This window comes from Poecile atricapillus, chromosome 1 (genome assembly GCF_030490865.1).
Source record: "Poecile atricapillus isolate bPoeAtr1 chromosome 1, bPoeAtr1.hap1, whole genome shotgun sequence".
Lineage (NCBI taxonomy): Eukaryota > Metazoa > Chordata > Aves > Passeriformes > Paridae > Poecile > Poecile atricapillus.
The window spans coordinates 171,469,606-171,486,461 of record NC_081249.1 but is presented as its reverse complement, the minus strand read 5'-3'; the positions used below and the strand labels follow the sequence as shown (position 1 = coordinate 171,486,461).

Here is a 16,856-nt window from a genome sequence, read left to right as displayed (position 1 = left end):
GCTACTTCAGACAAGAACACTTCCATTCCCTTCCTGCTCCTACAATGTTTTACACCAAATCTACAATCCTCTAGCTTTGGTATGACATCACTTCACTAACCCTATGAGAAACTTTTTTTTGGGTGGATTTATTTCCTAGTTTCCCTACAGGAAGGAAGATGTATGTTTTTGCTAGACTTTACATCCTGCAGGAAAAAAACAAACACCAGAGATTACCCCTATTGGTGGCAGCCCTCAATTGCCATCAAGTCTGCCCTGAAATGGGATTGACCATCCCTGAAATGGTACTTCACCGGCAGCACCATTCAGAGCAGACAACACCACAAAAAATGTACTTCAGACAGAAACCTTCTGGTCATGAGAGTAACACTTATCAGGGTATGCTCACAACAGTTACACAAGGGAGGCATGTGCCTGCACCAGGAGGAACAGATGTCTTCCTGACAGGGAACACAGGGATTAGTAATCCATCTTCCAGGCTCCCGAACATGCATGAAAACTCACACTTTGGAAATACAAACCTGGTTTAAACCCAATGGAGAGAAGCCAGGATTAAACCTGTTTCTAAATTAAAAACTGTGGGTTTGTATTACAGCAATAAAAATCCACATAAAGGGCACTTTGAAAAGCTTCATGGCTTTACACCATCGTTCCAGCGCTGTTTGCCACAGCTGCTAGTGCCCAATGATGACTCACTGCGAGGGCCACCTGCAACACAAGACACTGCAGAACAGAACCTGCAGCTCAAGGCACCCCTGCTGTAATTATCCAAACACAAGCTTTGCTTTCGTCCAATTCCAGGTTCTGCCAGAACAACCAGACTAGAAAAAGCAGCTTCACTGTGCACTGCAGCCTTGATCTCAGAACTCATACTGAATCCAACAAAAAAAAAAACCCAAACCCACTCTATTTTCCTGGCAGGCAGCTGTGAAGGGGAACAAAAGCCCCAGCCTTAACTCCTCCTAGGCCAAAATCTGTCACCCCATGTCATACCAGGTTCCCAATTTTGATGGACCAGGTTTTTATTTATCCTGCTTCTAAAGGAATCCAATTCCTCAACATTGGCATTTAGGACACTTCCAGAGATAAGCAGGTGAACTTTGGGGACTTCTGCACTCAGGGTACCAGATATCCTCCTCTGCTCCTCCCTCCCCAAATGACACTGGAGCTGGACACTGCACAGCTGGACTTATGGCAACAGCCAGCTCCTCAGGGGCAGCACACACCGACTGCAGCAGTACCAGCTCCTGTGGCCTTAATCCTGGATTTGGGAGCTGTTGAAAACACAGGAAAGGAAAAAAACTCAAGCCAAAACCCAACTCATGTAGTGATTACCAACTGAAGCTTGTTTAAAGAAAGCCAAGCCTCCAAAGATCAGAATACAGACATCTGTCCCGTTTTAAGAAACTGGCAGCTGCACTGTTGATTACCCAGCACCCACGTCTTGCCCAGGTTTCAAATCTCCACTGTTGGAACAGCATCTAGGGTTAAGGTGTTTTTTTGTTGTTGTTTTGTTTCATTCAAGAGATTGTCATTGTGTGATCAGCTTCACAAATTTCATTGAGCTGTGTAAATACTTACTTTGAAAAGCAATAAGGGGGTTGAGTCACAAATGAAGATTGACCAAAACCAAATCCTTTATTTCCACAACTGTATAAATGTGTTCCAAGTATGTGTCCAACACAAGTTAGAAAAACAAAATAGAACATGCCAGTTGCAAACTAGATCAGTTCACCGACGTGCTGACTCCTTGGTATTAGGCTTAGTTACACAAGACCAGTCACAGTAAAAAGATACATTTTAGAGTACAAAGTAGCAGGATGTTAAGCCATTTCAGCTTGTGCACATACAAGTCACACTTCTGGCAGAAAATGCAGAGAAGTTTGCATTACTACGCTGGAAGCTATGTTGCATCACTTTAAATGGCATCAATATCGATATCGTCATCTTTATTGTTTGCAGGCTTCACAGTTTCAACTTTAGGTACACTGGCAGTTGTGGAGTACACCACCTGTGGAGACAAGACACATCCTTTAACTACAGCACCTACTGCCACTAAACACTGGAGTAATTCCAACACCCAACAACAACCCAAGCACCCTCCTGACCATGGCCATGAACCCCTGCTTTATAAGGTAGAGCTGTGCACGTGCATCTGCAGGAAGCAGCATCTTCAGGAGCAGAATAATACAACGCTGGGAGAACAACCAACCAATCCCTGTGTAAAAACACTACCAGCCACAGCCAGATGGAGTGTAACCAACAGATTTTACCTAGGCCTATACTGTGATGAAAATAATCAGCTACTCTTCCATCAGCTTGTCTAACAAGCACACCCCCACTAACTCATCTACAACATGAGATACTTGATACCTCCTGTGAACCTTGCACAACACGGGCTGCTACTGTGCAAGAGACTCTCACTGTAGAATGAGACAGTCTTGGGCTACCCAGGTGCGATTGCATTACAGCCATCTCATGCAGACATCTGGCAACAATTAGCAATACTTAAAGCACTGTAAATGGAGTGTTCCTCCTGTTCCCAACATGCACAGCAATACCCCACGTAATCCATTTCAGAGTGCACCAGGACAAGGTTACAAGATTAAGCATGCAGGAACAGTGCAGCTTTATAGCTGTAAATGAGCTTTTCCTACCTCTATGTTCTCATCTTCATCCTCTTCTTCGTTACCAGAAGATTCTTCTTCAGCTTCCTTTAGCCATTTAATAAATGGTTCTGCTTTGACACGGATTTCTTTGGCAAGGTCCTTTGAAACATATTTCTTTGAGGCCTGAAAGAGACTTTGTGTGAACACTGAAGGAGTTTACACCAGATTGTACCCCAATTCTGCCTAAACTGCAACTCTAATCTCACCCGCTGCCTTCCACAGCCCCTTTTCATGACGGAGGCTTCTTACTGCACAATCTACACCAGAATGGAGAAGCCAGATGCAATAGGCTACCCCTTCAGGTATTTAATTACTACAGTACATTAAATACTGCCCATTACCTTTTCTGCCCAGCCAAGGATGACTTCTTCTTCCAGCAGATCTGCATCATACATTTCCTTCAAAATATGTGGTATTTTCGAAATAAGCTGAGACTGATGCATAGCTACCACACACTCGAAGCCATGGAGAAGGTACCTCTGAGCTTTCTTGTTGTTGTGGCAGAACTAGAATTGTGAGAAAAGTAAAAGTGATTGAATGAGCTTTTTTACCCTCTCTCCATACTGAATATAGAGCAGAAGCAGCTCTATGAGATTGCAAAACCTACAATAATTCATACAATCCCTTCCCAGCAGCTCCCCCTAGCTAAGGAGAAGTTTAAAACACTAAAAAGTTTTTCCCCTTAGTATCAAGCAACTGCTACAAAAAACTCTGAACAGTTGTCACAGTGAGTGCAGAAGAGATGGCTTACACGAAGGAAGTGACGTCTGTATTTTCTGATTTGTTCACGAATCTTTTCATCAAAAAGGACTTCAGTGAGAACAAGTGGGCCCATAGCCTTCACATCCAGTCTCTCTGCTTCTGCTACAATGTCTTTGTCAGAAGTATCGATGACACCTTCTTCCTTCTTTTTCTAGAGGAAAACAGGTACCGAGAAACATTTCAATGCCACTTGAGGTCTGTATTAATGCTCTTTGCAGTCCTGCCCTCCCACTGCCGTACCTCGCAGAAGATCAAGCAAGTTGCTTTTAGTTTCCTTACAAACATTTTGTACAATTACAGCTGCGTGATTACATCACACCAACAACCAGAGAATAGTTACCTTTACAAAATCAAATAGTAAGTTGACCCTCTCCTCTATAGTTCTTTCCAGGTCTTCACTAAGTGTGAGGTTCTTCGCATGGTCACTGATTTCATCCATTCTACGCCTCTGGGCTTCTTCTGTTGTGTCCTCACCCCAGTCATCATCATCCTCCTCCTCCTACAATACAAAACAAAAAGAGATCCACACAATATTACTGCAGGCTTAGTATTATGAGAAGACAAGCTATACAGACTTGACAGCATTTTTTTATAAAAATAAAGAAATGCTTATAGTACAATTTGCAAGTCAAAGATCATGGAGAAAGTGCAAACACAGGAAATAAGTAATGGAAGCTAGACCTAATTCTATAGCTATCTGTGTGGTTATCTGAACTGCAGTTTTACTATTCTGCCTAGTACACAGGAGACAATCCAAGTGCCTGAAAAAGAGTAATAAAGGATAAGCAGCTTTCACTTAGCAAGGAGCACAAATGCTTTCACTGATGAGCCAATAAAGCTGCTAGAGGAAAATCAGGGACCCTTCTATTTCAGCACTAAGTTCTGGATACAGTAAGACCTTTAGGTGCAATGTTGACCAGCAAGGAAAGCCAGTGATTTCAAAGGTTTAAATCTGAGCAACACACCACACACCCTTGTCTCCCCACTTTCCCTTCTACTTACCACAACCTGTGGAGGAGTTATCTCCTCTGGTGGTGGGGGTGGAAGTGTCTCATTGCTGGACACAGAACCATTCTCTTTGTCCTTGCCTTTTCTGTTCTTCTTCTCCTTTTCTTTCTTTCCTGTACCAGTGTCACCACTTTCTGCAAGTGAATTTTAATGTTTTGTTCTATGAACTAGAGCAAACTAGAAAGTCCCTGCACCGCTGCCAAATCCCGAAGTGGGTTTGGATGCTTTCATTAGCTGCAAGTTATGGGTAGTACCCATCCCCAAAAACACTTAGGGAAGATGTACATTCAGTGGGGAAACCCCCAGCTGCATTCAAAGTCCTGTTCGTCACCGAGATTGTCCAAGTCTATATAACAGGTGACCTCACAAAGCAGAGACCCCTGGAATAGGTTAGACTTTTCTATTCTAGCAAGCTTAAATTGCAGCAGGCAACTAGATGCTTACTACAGAGTGTTGCTTGCACAGTTATTTAGAATTTACTACAGTTTTTACTTCCTACTCTCACATTTCATGCTGACCTAAAGGAACAGTTGCCATGAGCTACTGCTAACAACCTTCCTTTCTTTTAAGCTTTGTGCTACACAGGCAAATCCAGCTTTTAACAAACAGCTCTACTTGGGAAGGACACATTGTAAGGAGGAAAGACATTAACAGCACAGCTCCATCTTGATCCTCAAACATACTCTAGAAGTATGCCGGTACCTTTTTACATTTCATTGAAATGTGAGCCATTTATTTTTTTACTTCCATACCACCACTAATACAGAAGTTCTCTTTATTCCTGGAAGTAAGAAAAGGCACTTACCAGGTGGGTTTTTGAGAATGAACGTGCAGAGTTTATGGTTTGTGTCAAGCATGCCTCGATAGCCACAGGCTTTGCAAGAGTTACCTATAGTTTGTTTCTTAGGATTGACATGCTGTAGATAGAGAACAATCTCCAGTTAATTAACCACTTACAGAAGAATTTAATTAAAGCATAAACCTGATGTCTATATTATCTCCAAATGATTAAGGCAGAGGTTTAAATACTTTGTATCACCCTCTAAAGACAAAGTTTAGAAGCAGCAATTTATCCCAGAAATTCTTAACTGTAAGAGATGTAAAATCTTGCCAAAGGGTGCAAAAATGCATACTTGATTTTCTGTTCATAGATACTCAAGTCTGCTTTTAACTTTGCACCATTTCCACAAACATCTAATACAGTGTTTCCATAGTGTCAGTGTTAATGCAGATAGAGAGCACTCACCAGATCAGTTTCAGGATTCTCACACTCAGGACAGAGAACAAATTTTTTAATGAATCCATCCAACATGTCTTGCAGCTTATTCGCCTCATGAGATCCATTGACAATGTAACGGTCATTCTTAACATCAAACTGGGTCTGTGCTCCCAGCTCACAACCAAAAAATTTGGTAGGATCTGTAAAGGAAGAATTATAGTCACTACTACACTCCTATCTTTGTTGTGTTTCTTTGGCAGCAAATAAATAGGCTACTGTTTCTTTATGTCCATTATTTAATCCTGAGATAATCACATGTCTTTCTTACAAATCTTTAAGGAAAAGCATTAATGCTTTATTAGTTAATTAATACTACCACTTCAAACACAAAAGCATTAAAAAATGCCATGTCATTCCACAGTACTACTTACACGTTGGAGGCCGATTAAGCGCCTTTGCAACGTCAACCATGTTGACTATAACCGTCTTTATTCCATTTCCTTTGCCTTCCACCTAAAGAAAACAAGTAATGTTTTAAGGTACCAGCCAAACCCAGTGTGCATTTCCCATTTAACTACACCAAAATTTCGCTTTGAGGTGCATCTCCTTCCAAGACCTAATGTGCACTTAGTGTGGACCAAAGGAGTGGACACCCTCCCCATCCTGAGTGGCCAAGCCTTATCATGACCTCTTCTTTCCCCTCCCAGGAGAACCCGTTATAGGAGAACACTCCTTGCTTACAGCTGCTCAGGAAGTTACCTTGGCAATCAGACGGGGCATTTTGTAGCGATAGAACTGATCTGAAACACTGCGGTTGACGTTGACAGACATTTTGCCTTATTAGTAGCTTTATCAATAAGATGAAGAGATCTTTGATTGCAGTTTTTTGGTATCTTCTGTCTGGAGAAGACGGGATGACATAAACGACTGCAAGAGTTCTCGGTCTCTGACATGAAAAAATTTTCGCCACTGAGGCTGTAAGGTTCTTGCTTGTATGCTATGTTTCCCCAATACAGGTACCAGTGGCTGCGCAACAGCTCTGCAAGTATTAACAAACAAACAAACAAAAAATATCAGTTTAGCTTAATGCACATCAACCCACTCTTGCTACAAAGCTATACAAGGGATTTTATCTAGGGTGAGAAAAAGGAAAAAGTACATTTGTTATGCTATGACTTTCTTCAACCTATGGAACTGAAATCCAGCCTTGGCTCATACTACTAAGGAACTTTTCTTTAACTGCACCACAAAGCTTTCCATCCTCTCTTACTACCCTAAAACCACTGAACAGCCTGCAACTACTTTTTTATACAATTAATTCCAGCAGGAGTTAATTGAGTTCTGGGATCACTAAGGAAGGACACACTCCTTGACTTATTATGCACACCAGTGACTTGCACCATAAGGGTCATGTGACATGATTTCAGGCTGAAGGGCACAGGAAATCAAGAGAAAGATTTGGAAATCCATTTCAAATTGCACATCACAGCATGAACCTATCACAGAAACTGAAGTCTGCCGAAATGTTGAGAAATATAAGATGAAGCAGCAGCAATCTGTAGCCCAACATAGTTTTTACATAGCTTACCAGTTTTTGAATCGGAGTGGAAAAGAGTTGAAAATTACGTAATTCTCCCTCTCACTTATGGATTCTCATAGCAGCTTCTGTTGAGTTCTGACTTAACAAAAAGCCTGATAAAGTCTGACAGAAGTTGCTTCACTGTAGAAAGCCTAGCAATGCAGAGGTACAGAGCAGTGCAGCAGCTTTTCCAGTTGATTTTTATCTTGGGGGAAGGGGGGGAGGAGGAAGGGGAAGGAGGATGAATCCTATTATTAAAGTTGCCTTGAGCAGTATTTACATATTTAAATTAACACGTGCCTCTATAATCAGATCTAAGAGTACTTAAGCCACAACTGGTTGACTACACAGGCAACCCTGACTACAGAGCATGGCTATTTTGACGCGTCATTATGCAGTTATTGACAGAAGCGTTGACACATTAAAAAAGCCTTCTTAGTATTTATGCGTAAGAGTGTGCCTATGGTGCAACACGATCCGAGTCCTTCTGATCAGGTTTACAACTTTTTTACACAATAATAACATAAATTTATACGTGCCTTGTTCTACGTTAGCCCTGATACGATTTTACTTTTCCTCAGCAAAAAGTACACCGCAGACTCCGTTTTAAACACACCATTTCCTTCCCCAGGATGTCTAAAATAACGTAACCTGACCACACGTTTGCAGAAGTACTGAGGAAGCAGCTCTCTCGGTGACCGAGTTCCCAGGAGCGTGCCGTTTCCTCTCCTTCCAGAGTGCAGCATTTGTCTGCTGCAGGCTGAAGCTCCCTCTCCTGGTCCCTACGACACCTCAACCCAAGCACCACCCCCCGTATATGCCGCGCACAGAGAGAGCGGGAAGGCAGACCGACTCCCTGCCGCACAGCGCCGCGTCCCCGCCCCGCTCGCGGTGAGTCATAAATGCAGCAATTAAGCACTGAGTCAGCGCTAGGAGCCATGGGGGAGTCACCTCCGGCCGCGCATGCGCCGCGCCGCGGGACGGGGGAGCTCTACCGCCCCCCCCACCCCGGGCCGCCCCCCGAGTATCCCCCGGGGCCGCCCCTCGGGAGCGGGGGCCGAGCGCCCCCCCCCGCGGCCGGTGGGAACTGCGCCACTGCCCCCCCCCCCCCGCCACAGCGCGGGAGGCGCGGCCCCGCCGCCGCCATCTTGTCTCGTCGCATGGCGGCGGTGAAATGAATATAAATAAATAATTTTTTTAAAAAAGAAAGCCTCCCCCCACTCAGAAAAGAAAGCCCAAACAACAATAACCCAAAGGCTGTAGATCTACGGTTTTTAGAACTGAATTTCGTGCGTTTTAATGCTGTTTATCTTGCTATCCCCCCCCCCCCTCTCCCCCCCCATTGCTTCTCTTCCCCCTCCCGTCAAAGTCCCGGACGCTTCGTTACACAAAAGCTCTGCAAATATTCACCGTTCACCGGCAGCCTGAGGCCCCAGCCCAAGCCACCCGCCCGCTCCTCCCCACCCCCCACCCCCACGCCGCTGCCCTCATCCGCCCTAGCCCACTACAAACACTCACCGTTTTCGTCCAATAAAGACATAAACCCAACGCTGCTCGCCCCGGGCTGCGACGAAGCCGATTGTGAGAGGAGAACAGGGCCGAGGGGGCGCTTATATCCAAACGGAGAGGGAGGCGGAGGCGGACGCCGCAGCCTCCGGGTCCCGGCGTCCTGGGGCGGGCGGTATCACCAGGGAGAGCGGTGCCGGGAAATCTGCGGGCAAGACACAATCAGGAGCATCGTTAGCGACGGCACCTGTGAAGGAGAGGGAGGAGGAGGGGGAAGAAGAGGGAAGGGGGGAGGGAGAGGCGGCGAGAGGCGCGCAGCTGAGGCAGGAGGTGCCGGCGGACGGGACCCGGCAATGGCTGCCCCGTACTCACCTCTAGAATGTTCTCGCTCCGACTGAACAACGCCAGAGCTGGGATCAATCAGCCAGCGGTGTGCCCCGCCCCCCACCATCGCCATTGGCTCACAGCTCTCCTCGCAGCGAAGCTATTGGCTAAAACCTCGCCTCTCCCCCCGTCCATTGGCTAAAGCCACTATCAATCAAGGCTTTGCTTCCCTCCCCGTGCCCTCCCCCCGCCGGTGCCCCAAAGGACATCGCGTCTACAGCGACCGAGTCTCGCGAGAGAGCGCGGGCCGGGCCGGCGCGGCGGGGCTGGGCCTGAGGAGCCGGCGGGGGCTGAGGGCGATCCTGGCTTCCCCCGGCCCCTCCGTCCTGCCCGGACGTTGCCCCGGGCGGCGAGCTACTCCCTGGAGGGCAGTGACCCAGTGCTTGACATCTCAGCAACTATGTTACAAGTAATAATACAAATAATTTAAAGCAATTAAGTTGCTGAATAAGCTGTGTTTTTCCTGCACAGCCGGATTTCGGGGTGTAGGAAAGAGCCTGGTATTTAACTCCAGTGTCATAAAGGCCCAGCGCTGGGAGGCTCTGGGTGGCTGGGCTGCCTTACAAAGGATGACACAAGTGTCATCATATGCATGTACTCTGTTCTTAGTGGAAAATGTTGCCAGCCCTATGTAGCTGAATTGGGACCCTGAATGAAATGCATGCCTTGACTTATTTCCACGTAAAAAGCGGAAAACTTGCATCCTTTCTTCCCTGTTACTTGTTCTTTCCCATTTTCTTCTATGTATCATGGGAATTATATGTTTTGGGTATTTTGGAGTGTAAATAATGTTCAAGTGGCAAAGAATTTTTTCCTGACTTTATGAATTGAGTGGGTAACCAGCTCTCTTATCCCTATAAACAGTCCCCAACAGAGCAATGTTCCTCAGTTCTTGTCACTTTCTAACTGAGTAATTTTGTAAAGCATTTTGATGGCTCTGTGGGAGTATAGAGGAAAAGAGAGGGAGCGACAATAAAACTAGTGACATTAAATAATGTTATATACTCTAAATCTCTTCCTGCCTGAAGTTATCTTTAATGAATAGTTTTCCTGGCTGACTTTGATATCACACTGATGTGGTCAAAGGAGACATCCCTCCTGTTTTACCTTGAAGTATATATTGAGCATTTTTGGTCTGATATCCAGAAGAACTGCACCCAGGAAGGTGGCTGATAAGTGAGGTTTTCTTAGAAGTCACAAAAGCAGGTCTACTGCCCACTCCAATAGCACACAGCAACAATAAAAGAATCTTGTTTCCTCAGTTGGAGCAACCAGAGATTAAATGCACACATCATGGTGCTTTCTATCAAAACCCTCCTTGTGGCAGCTGCCTTTGCTACATGTCACCTTTCAGTATATGGAATAGCTAGTCTTTCTAGCTAGGACACTGTCCTGTAAAGCATCATGGAATGGTTTGAGTTGGAGGGGACCTTAAAGATCACCTAGTTCTAGCCCCTCGCCATGGGCAGGGACACCTTCCACCAGATCAGCTGCATCCAACCTGGCCTTGGACACTTCTGGGGATGGAGGGTAAGTTTGTCTTGGACTTCACTATCAGCATTTGAAAAAGGTAAAACATTCTTCAGCGTATGTTAAATGCCTCCTCCATAAATGCACAGCAACACTTTCTGAAACAAGAGTGAGTTGTTGAAACAAGAGTGAGATGTTTTCCAAAATAAGGAAACATCTTTAAACTATGTAAGGCTGGGCAGTTACCACGAAGGAAAAAAAGTGATTAAAAAGTGGGAGGCAAGAAAAGCACAGCAGGAAATCCTTTGCTGTGAAACTATGTGGCACATGTAACTTGCTAAATGCCTCCTATCTGTGGCTCTAGCTCGGTGTAACAACACCTAGGGGTTAATAAATTAGGGGTGTTAAAGTATACTGTTGCCAACAACACTTTGTGAGCTGCTGGGAGAGAGACCCTGGATTTGGTTCTATCTGACATTAGGACTAACTCTGAACCCTTACGATTAATAGAATAAAGTAAGATAATTTTTAAATATAGCACATAAATTGACAAAAGTTAAAGAGGTACCTTTTAAGATGGTGTTTCTTCTGCAAAAAGCAGGTCTTATCCATGTGAAGTCACACGACATTCTCCTGGATTTCGCAAATCAGACTAAAATTGTGGATTATTGACTTCATGGTGTCTAGTTGTTGGTTTTTTCCTCAGCAGAAAATTCATTAATATTAAATGTTGATTCCCAAATATATTTTACTGAATCTTAATGTTTACAGTTTATTGATTTTAATATATCATGGTATGGAAAAGCCAGAAAAATATTTTTTCTCCTCCCACTTTAAAATGTCACAATTTCATGAATCTTCAAGTTCATAGTTCACATTGCTTGTGTGACCTTCAAAATACAGACTGCTTGTGTACTTTGCATTTGTTGACAGAAACTATGCAGGTTTTATATATTCTTTTGTAGATATGATATTTTAAATTACATTAGTAAGTCAGGTTTTGCAAATGGTTTCATGTCTAAGAATAGGAAATTTTCCACAGTTGAATTTAGGGTGCATTTCCTTATCACACAAGTGCTTTATTATTGCTGAGTTCAGCCTTGAACAAACTGACTTTGTTCTATGTTGCCTTAGCCAGTTTTTATTAGAAATAACCAAGAGTCAATGACTGTGATAATGCAGCAAAATCAAAACTGTTGAAATTCCAAACATACTTAAAATCTTCACAATTTGGTCTGTAATCTGAACAGTTACAATATGTCCTTGTAATCCCTGATTGACAACTTGATGTCCTTCTCTGGTTTACTCAGTGAGTTTGTCCTCATCAGTTGTGTGGCTGGCTGCAAACATAACCCTAATTCAATGCCCTCTTGGTAACCTTGGCCTTGAAGAATGTTTTGTCTCTGCTGTGTGTGTTATCTGCCAGTGGCTGGGTCAGAGCTCTTATTTCATCCAGTGCAGGCAGGAACATCAGCACCTGAGTAAGGGATTCCTCCTTGTGCCATCCTCATGGCTTTGGCTGTAATTTCAGGAGATGGAAGGAGGGCCAAGCTTATCTACAGTTACGTGGAATAGCAATAGCCTTTCTTCTTCCTATCTTGGCAATGTGTAGAGAAAGTTTAATTATTTACATGTCAGGTTGGAATAGGTAACCTTTAGGGAAGGCTGGGTCCGAAATCCATCGGGATTGACACTAGACATTGATCAGTCACAGGGGCAGAGGTTAATTCTGGTTTTACTGTTCAGGAGCTTCACAGTCATTTCTGTCTGGCATCTCACTGGCTGTCTTGGGGAGGTTCACTTTTGAAATGCTTTTCTTTACACGCTCTGTAGCACCATCATTCCTGTTAGCTATTATTAGTAGCTCAGGAATTAGTAAACAGAGAAAAACATGAGAGCAAGTGTGTGATGTTAGACACACATACAGCTCTTATTTATGGTAGTTATTTTTTTTTTTGCCCCTATTACTATGCAGAAATGCTAAAATCTCCCAGCTAGTGTTTGGGTCTGAGTGCCCTGAAATGGCTCAGTGTCAGCTGACAACATGAGCTCTGCCCCTGATCTGGTCTTGTCACCAGTGAGGTTCTCTATAACCTCCCTCCCTTCCTGTGTATGTCTGGGAGTCACTTCAGCAAGGAGAAGCAAACAGCTTCCCTGCAGAATATAAACTAGTGTTTGATAGCAGTGAAGTCTCTGCCTTGGAGAACTATCTTTTCTCTGTGTGTCTCAGCAGTAAGTGGAAATGCTGGTGATAGGAATCAGGGAAGCCAGGTTTTCTCAGGTTTTCCAGGTAGCAGCTTTGGCTATGGGCCTAACTGGCAACCACTCCCATTATCCAGCAGTTGCATGACTGTGGTTGGCAAATCTGCCTGTGACATTTATATGGTTGCTAAAAGAAGTGGATGTGGAAGATAAGGTGTCCATGGGAATACAGCTTCCAGCTGAGAACATGCTGTCAAAGCTACCTGCCTGTTCATAATGCCTATTAGTAACCACTGCATTTACTTTTCCCTGCTTCTTGTCATAGTCAAGCTTCAGACACCAAGATCTGCCTGTGTGTTAAGTTAAATCTCTCTTCCAGTACCATTTTAGCAATTTGCACTTCCATTTCATTAAAGGAATTGCTCAGACCCTCTGCAGCTGTCGTGCTTTGCCAACACCTCCACAAATTAATCCTCCTTCATCATTTTTCTTTGGCTTCTGATGGTCTGGCAACCAGTGCTGTGATTATCAGTATAGATTTCCCGGCAAATGTTGATTCTAACTAGTAAAAAAGAGTAATGAATACTTAGAGGTACCTTTTGGCTTTCTACTTTTCCTGGAGGAAAGGTGTGGTAGCCCCTGGTATTGAGAGCCTATCTCCAAACCTCCCAGTCTGAAGACACCCTGGAGATCTTAAGTGCTCTCACAGTCCTTCTTCTGTGAGACAAAATGTGGCTGCTGATTTTATTTCTAGGGGTCTGCACTGCTGGGTGCAGCAAGTTTTGCTCATCTGTTCTGCCCATTTGAGCATGGAGGAATTTCTTTGCTGTAGAGCAATACAAAGGCATTGCTGGGAGAGCTGAGCTTTGGAGGCAGTTCTGAGGCCCACGTAGGGATTAAGTTTGTTCTTCTGCTGGCAGATGTAGGAAGAGGATAAGGCACCCCCGATGCTTGTGCTGAAAGGAAAGGAAAAGGCAGTTTTGAAGGCAAAGGAAAATTTTATGTTCTCCAAAACAAAACCTTTGAAGGTGCTGCTTGGCTGGTAAGGCAGTGCTGTGCATTTGGAAAGAGACACATTGCAGGAAATATTTTTTCCTCATAAATCTGATTTTAAATTCCCTAAGAGTTGCATCTCTTTCAACATTGAAGGTATTTTGCAGGGAACTACAGGTCCTAGAGGATAGTGTTGAATTTGTACATCATGGCTGAGAGTATAGCTGGTGCCAGCTTCTTAATAAAAACACAAGGATTACCTTTTGTAATGAAGCAAATAATACATGACAGCCATGTAGTGCCAACGGTTTTGAATGCTCTGGTGTTTTGCAGCTCAAATATTTATATTACTAAAGTAAATTATTTGCCAAACTACAAAACAAAGCGGGGGAGTGGTACTTAAATAGGAAAATAGGGGCAGAAACTTTGTCCTATGGTTTGCATATGCCAAGTGTTATGTATGCTTAGGGTATTACACAGACTAGTAGCAATATTAAAATAACTAATAACACACGTGGTTTCCAAGAGAAGTGTAATAAATTAGGTCTGATTTTGGCCAGTGGGAATTCTTTGACACCTAATAAAAGCTGACTTGAAGCACTAGTAATGTCTCACTACCTGTGAATGTCACTGTTTGGAATTACACAGGGGGTTTAGGGACAGGTAAATGGTGCTGAAGACACAGGCAGGAGCATATTCACACACAAACACACTCACCACCATTGCATAAATCTTGTTTGTTTAAGAAATGAGGCTAAAAATATCCTTTAATATGAATCTGGGTCAAACATGGTGTGGACTGTAAAGTCTAGCATGATTTTATTGACCTAATGTAGACTTTTGTTTTTGAGGATGACCCAGGAGACACTGAAGGGAAAACTTTTTTATAAGGATTTTACTGCCTCAAGTTGTTTCCAAAATCAGATTTTCAAAAGTCTTAAGACACACAGTCGGGCCAGTGAAGGCGCAAAGGCATAATATAGGGTGAGTTTTCCCATGAAGCTTAAGGGTGTTATTTGAAGAAAAACATCCACATTGGTGGTTTTTGAACTTTTTACTTGGGATAGTCTTAGGATACAAACTTTCCTGAAACAGGCCTTTTCATAGAGTTGAAGGGATCTAAAATAAATGCTAATGATAACATGATTTGTGGCTACTACACTGATCTGAGAAATTGGTGCCCACAACTGAATTACATTATGTGGTAGCTGTGAACAATTTGACACTGTAATTCTTTCAGAACTTGATTTTAGGATTCCAAAATTATTATATGCATGTAAGTGAGATCACATGTATAAAGCATTACTTGGCACTTAGTCTAATTTATACTTGTTTCACCAGTGTCCTTAAGATGCCTTTTTCTTAAGCCTTATTTGCACAAGTAATTTCAAGCACAGTAGCATTTTTGCTTCAGTGCCTGATGTAGAGTGCCTGATGAGACATCTGAATAAGCTGCAACTTGTACAGTTCTCCATGGATTTTTTTATCTGCTATGTCTTCTTTGCAATAAAGGACACAAAGCAGGACTTCCTATAGCGCCTCACAAGCACTCTAACCTCTAAAAGATGAGATACTCAAAAAATATGCTGGCTGTTTTCAGTGTTGTTTGCTGTGTCTCACCCACAGTTAGTTTTTAATCATTCTCATGAATGATTTACTGTTCCCTTTCTATCATGTTACTTTTTCATTGTTGCCTCCAGCAGACAAAAAGCTTTCAAAGGGTTCTTTAGGGCTTAATGTATTGTTTGTCCTAGATATTTGGCATTACTTATTCAGAAATGTGTAATAAATACACAGCTCCTCTCATTTCTGATTGTTTGCACATCTAAAACATATAATTTGTACTAGCCCTTGTGAAGAAAATTAACTCTACCCTGGTTGAAATCCGCACAGACATTTGACAGATTAATGGATGACCAGGTGATGGATGAATAGTCTCTTCTAAATGATGTTAGGAAGGGTGTGTGGGTGCAGGTGGGATCTCGAAGGTCATACATAAATACAAGTGAGCTCATTCAAGTCTGTGGAGATGCAGCATTTTATACCAGTGGATAACGTGCTGGTTTTACTCAGAGGCTTTACTTCTGAGACATCTTTCCTGGTACTGGCTTTGTGCACTTATCTCTGATTATGATATACTTCTGTCCTCAAAGACATTTGTTTATATGATTACTTTTTGTAAGTAGGTATCCAATTCTTTTGATTGGTTGCACCTAATGTGGCTAAAGAAAGCCCTTACTTTCCCTGCTTGCTTTTTCTCCCCGTTGCAGCACTGAAACAAGAAGTACTGTGACAGGGGTTTTGATAGTTTAGTCTATCTCCTTTGAAGGTAAGTCTCTCTGTGGGTTTATGTGCTCTGAAGGATGTTTACCAGTAGATGTCTGATAAAACTTCTTTTTATTTTATAGATAATGAATTGTGAATCTCAGTGACACTGCTGCTCCCAAAGAGACTTAAACAGCTGAGTCATACAGATGAAACCTGAAATTTCTTCTCTCACACATGTGATGGAGTCCCACTGAGTTCCTTTGCAGAGAGTTCTGAGCTACTGCGTTCTGCACCCTGAAAAACGTTTGGGTGGGCAGGAGGTTGAACAGCTTGTCCCCTGCACCTTGTCCAGTTCTGTGCTAACTCTGGTGCTCAGGAGGCATATGCTGGGATGTGTGCAGGCAGATTGCTCCCAGCTCACTCACATCCTGGAGCAGCAGGGAATCAGGCAAAGTAGTGGTGGGCTGCCAAGTCCCAGCCTGTTGGCCAGGTTGCTTGAGAGTCAGCACAAACCTGCTACAGAGTGAGCAGCTCTGGACTTCTCCACACACTCCAGGACTTCTTTTACCCCAGCAAAGCTCTTAAAGGCAGCACTGTAACTGACTGTGGGTTGTGTCAGTTTCACCTAATTTTTGCTTGTTTACCTATCGTGCTCCAGATCTGCAAATAGTGTTTTGTCTCCTGTACTGATTCTAACCTATCTTCTGAGAGATCTTTGGAAGACATGGTGAATGTTGGGGAGGTCTCTCTCTCTGCATCTGTGGACCCTGCTCAGGGCTATTGCACAAAAGGCTGT

The 16,856-nt window shown here is 43.4% G+C and overlaps 2 protein-coding genes and 1 non-coding gene across 7 annotated transcripts in view; 1 reads left to right on the top strand and 2 right to left on the bottom strand.

The window, feature by feature from the left end:
• Window positions 1–1,613: 1,613 nt before the first annotated feature.
• EIF5 (eukaryotic translation initiation factor 5) lies at window positions 1,614–9,255 on the bottom strand. 2 transcript variants are annotated; one of them, XM_058845596.1, is made up of 13 exons: window positions 9,116–9,255; window positions 8,756–8,948; window positions 7,247–7,442; window positions 6,418–6,697; window positions 6,090–6,171; window positions 5,686–5,858; window positions 5,245–5,356; window positions 4,434–4,573; window positions 3,772–3,930; window positions 3,421–3,582; window positions 3,011–3,175; window positions 2,658–2,792; window positions 1,614–2,011 (listed from the first exon to the last, which is right to left on the bottom strand). In XM_058845596.1, the coding sequence occupies exons 4-13, from the start codon at window positions 6,487–6,489 to the stop codon at window positions 1,919–1,921; spliced, it is 1,293 nt and encodes a 430-aa protein (XP_058701579.1). In that variant the 5' UTR covers window positions 6,490–6,697; window positions 7,247–7,442; window positions 8,756–8,948; window positions 9,116–9,255; the 3' UTR covers window positions 1,614–1,918. The 2 variants fall into 2 exon arrangements, with proteins under 2 accessions (XP_058701579.1, XP_058701571.1); XM_058845588.1 differs by lacking the exon at window positions 7,247–7,442.
• Window positions 4,775–4,898, bottom strand: LOC131575019 (small nucleolar RNA SNORA28). Its single transcript, XR_009276666.1, has one exon. It is a non-coding gene; the product is annotated as a small nucleolar RNA SNORA28 (small nucleolar RNA).
• Window positions 9,256–9,333: 78 nt separating the features above from the next.
• LOC131582340 (exocyst complex component 3-like protein 2) overlaps window positions 9,334–16,856 on the top strand; it is a 49,082-nt gene continuing 41,559 nt past the window's right edge. Inside the window, exons 1-2 of one of the 4 annotated variants that reach the window (XM_058845432.1) lie at window positions 9,334–9,536; window positions 10,390–10,657. In XM_058845432.1, coding sequence (XP_058701415.1) covers window positions 10,651–10,657 — 7 coding nt within the window. In that variant the 5' untranslated portion in view covers window positions 9,334–9,536; window positions 10,390–10,650. Of the gene's footprint in view, window positions 10,658–16,062; window positions 16,122–16,856 lie in introns of all 4 variants that reach the window. The other 3 variants (XM_058845451.1, XM_058845423.1, XM_058845448.1) reach the window with 3 other exon arrangements.

Bases quoted from the DNA above. Each gene is read 5' to 3' on its own strand.
- EIF5 (XM_058845596.1), bottom strand. From the start codon at position 6,489: ATGTCTGTCAACGTCAACCGCAGTGTTTCAGATCAGTTCTATCGCTAC. The intron at 5,859-6,089 runs GTAAGTAGTACT...CTTCCTTTACAG, and splicing joins GCTTAATCGGCCTCCAACGT to ATCCTACCAAATTTTTTGGT. The intron at 4,574-5,244 runs GTAAGTGCCTTT...ATTCACTTGCAG, and splicing joins CATTCTCAAAAACCCACCTG to AAAGTGGTGACACTGGTACA.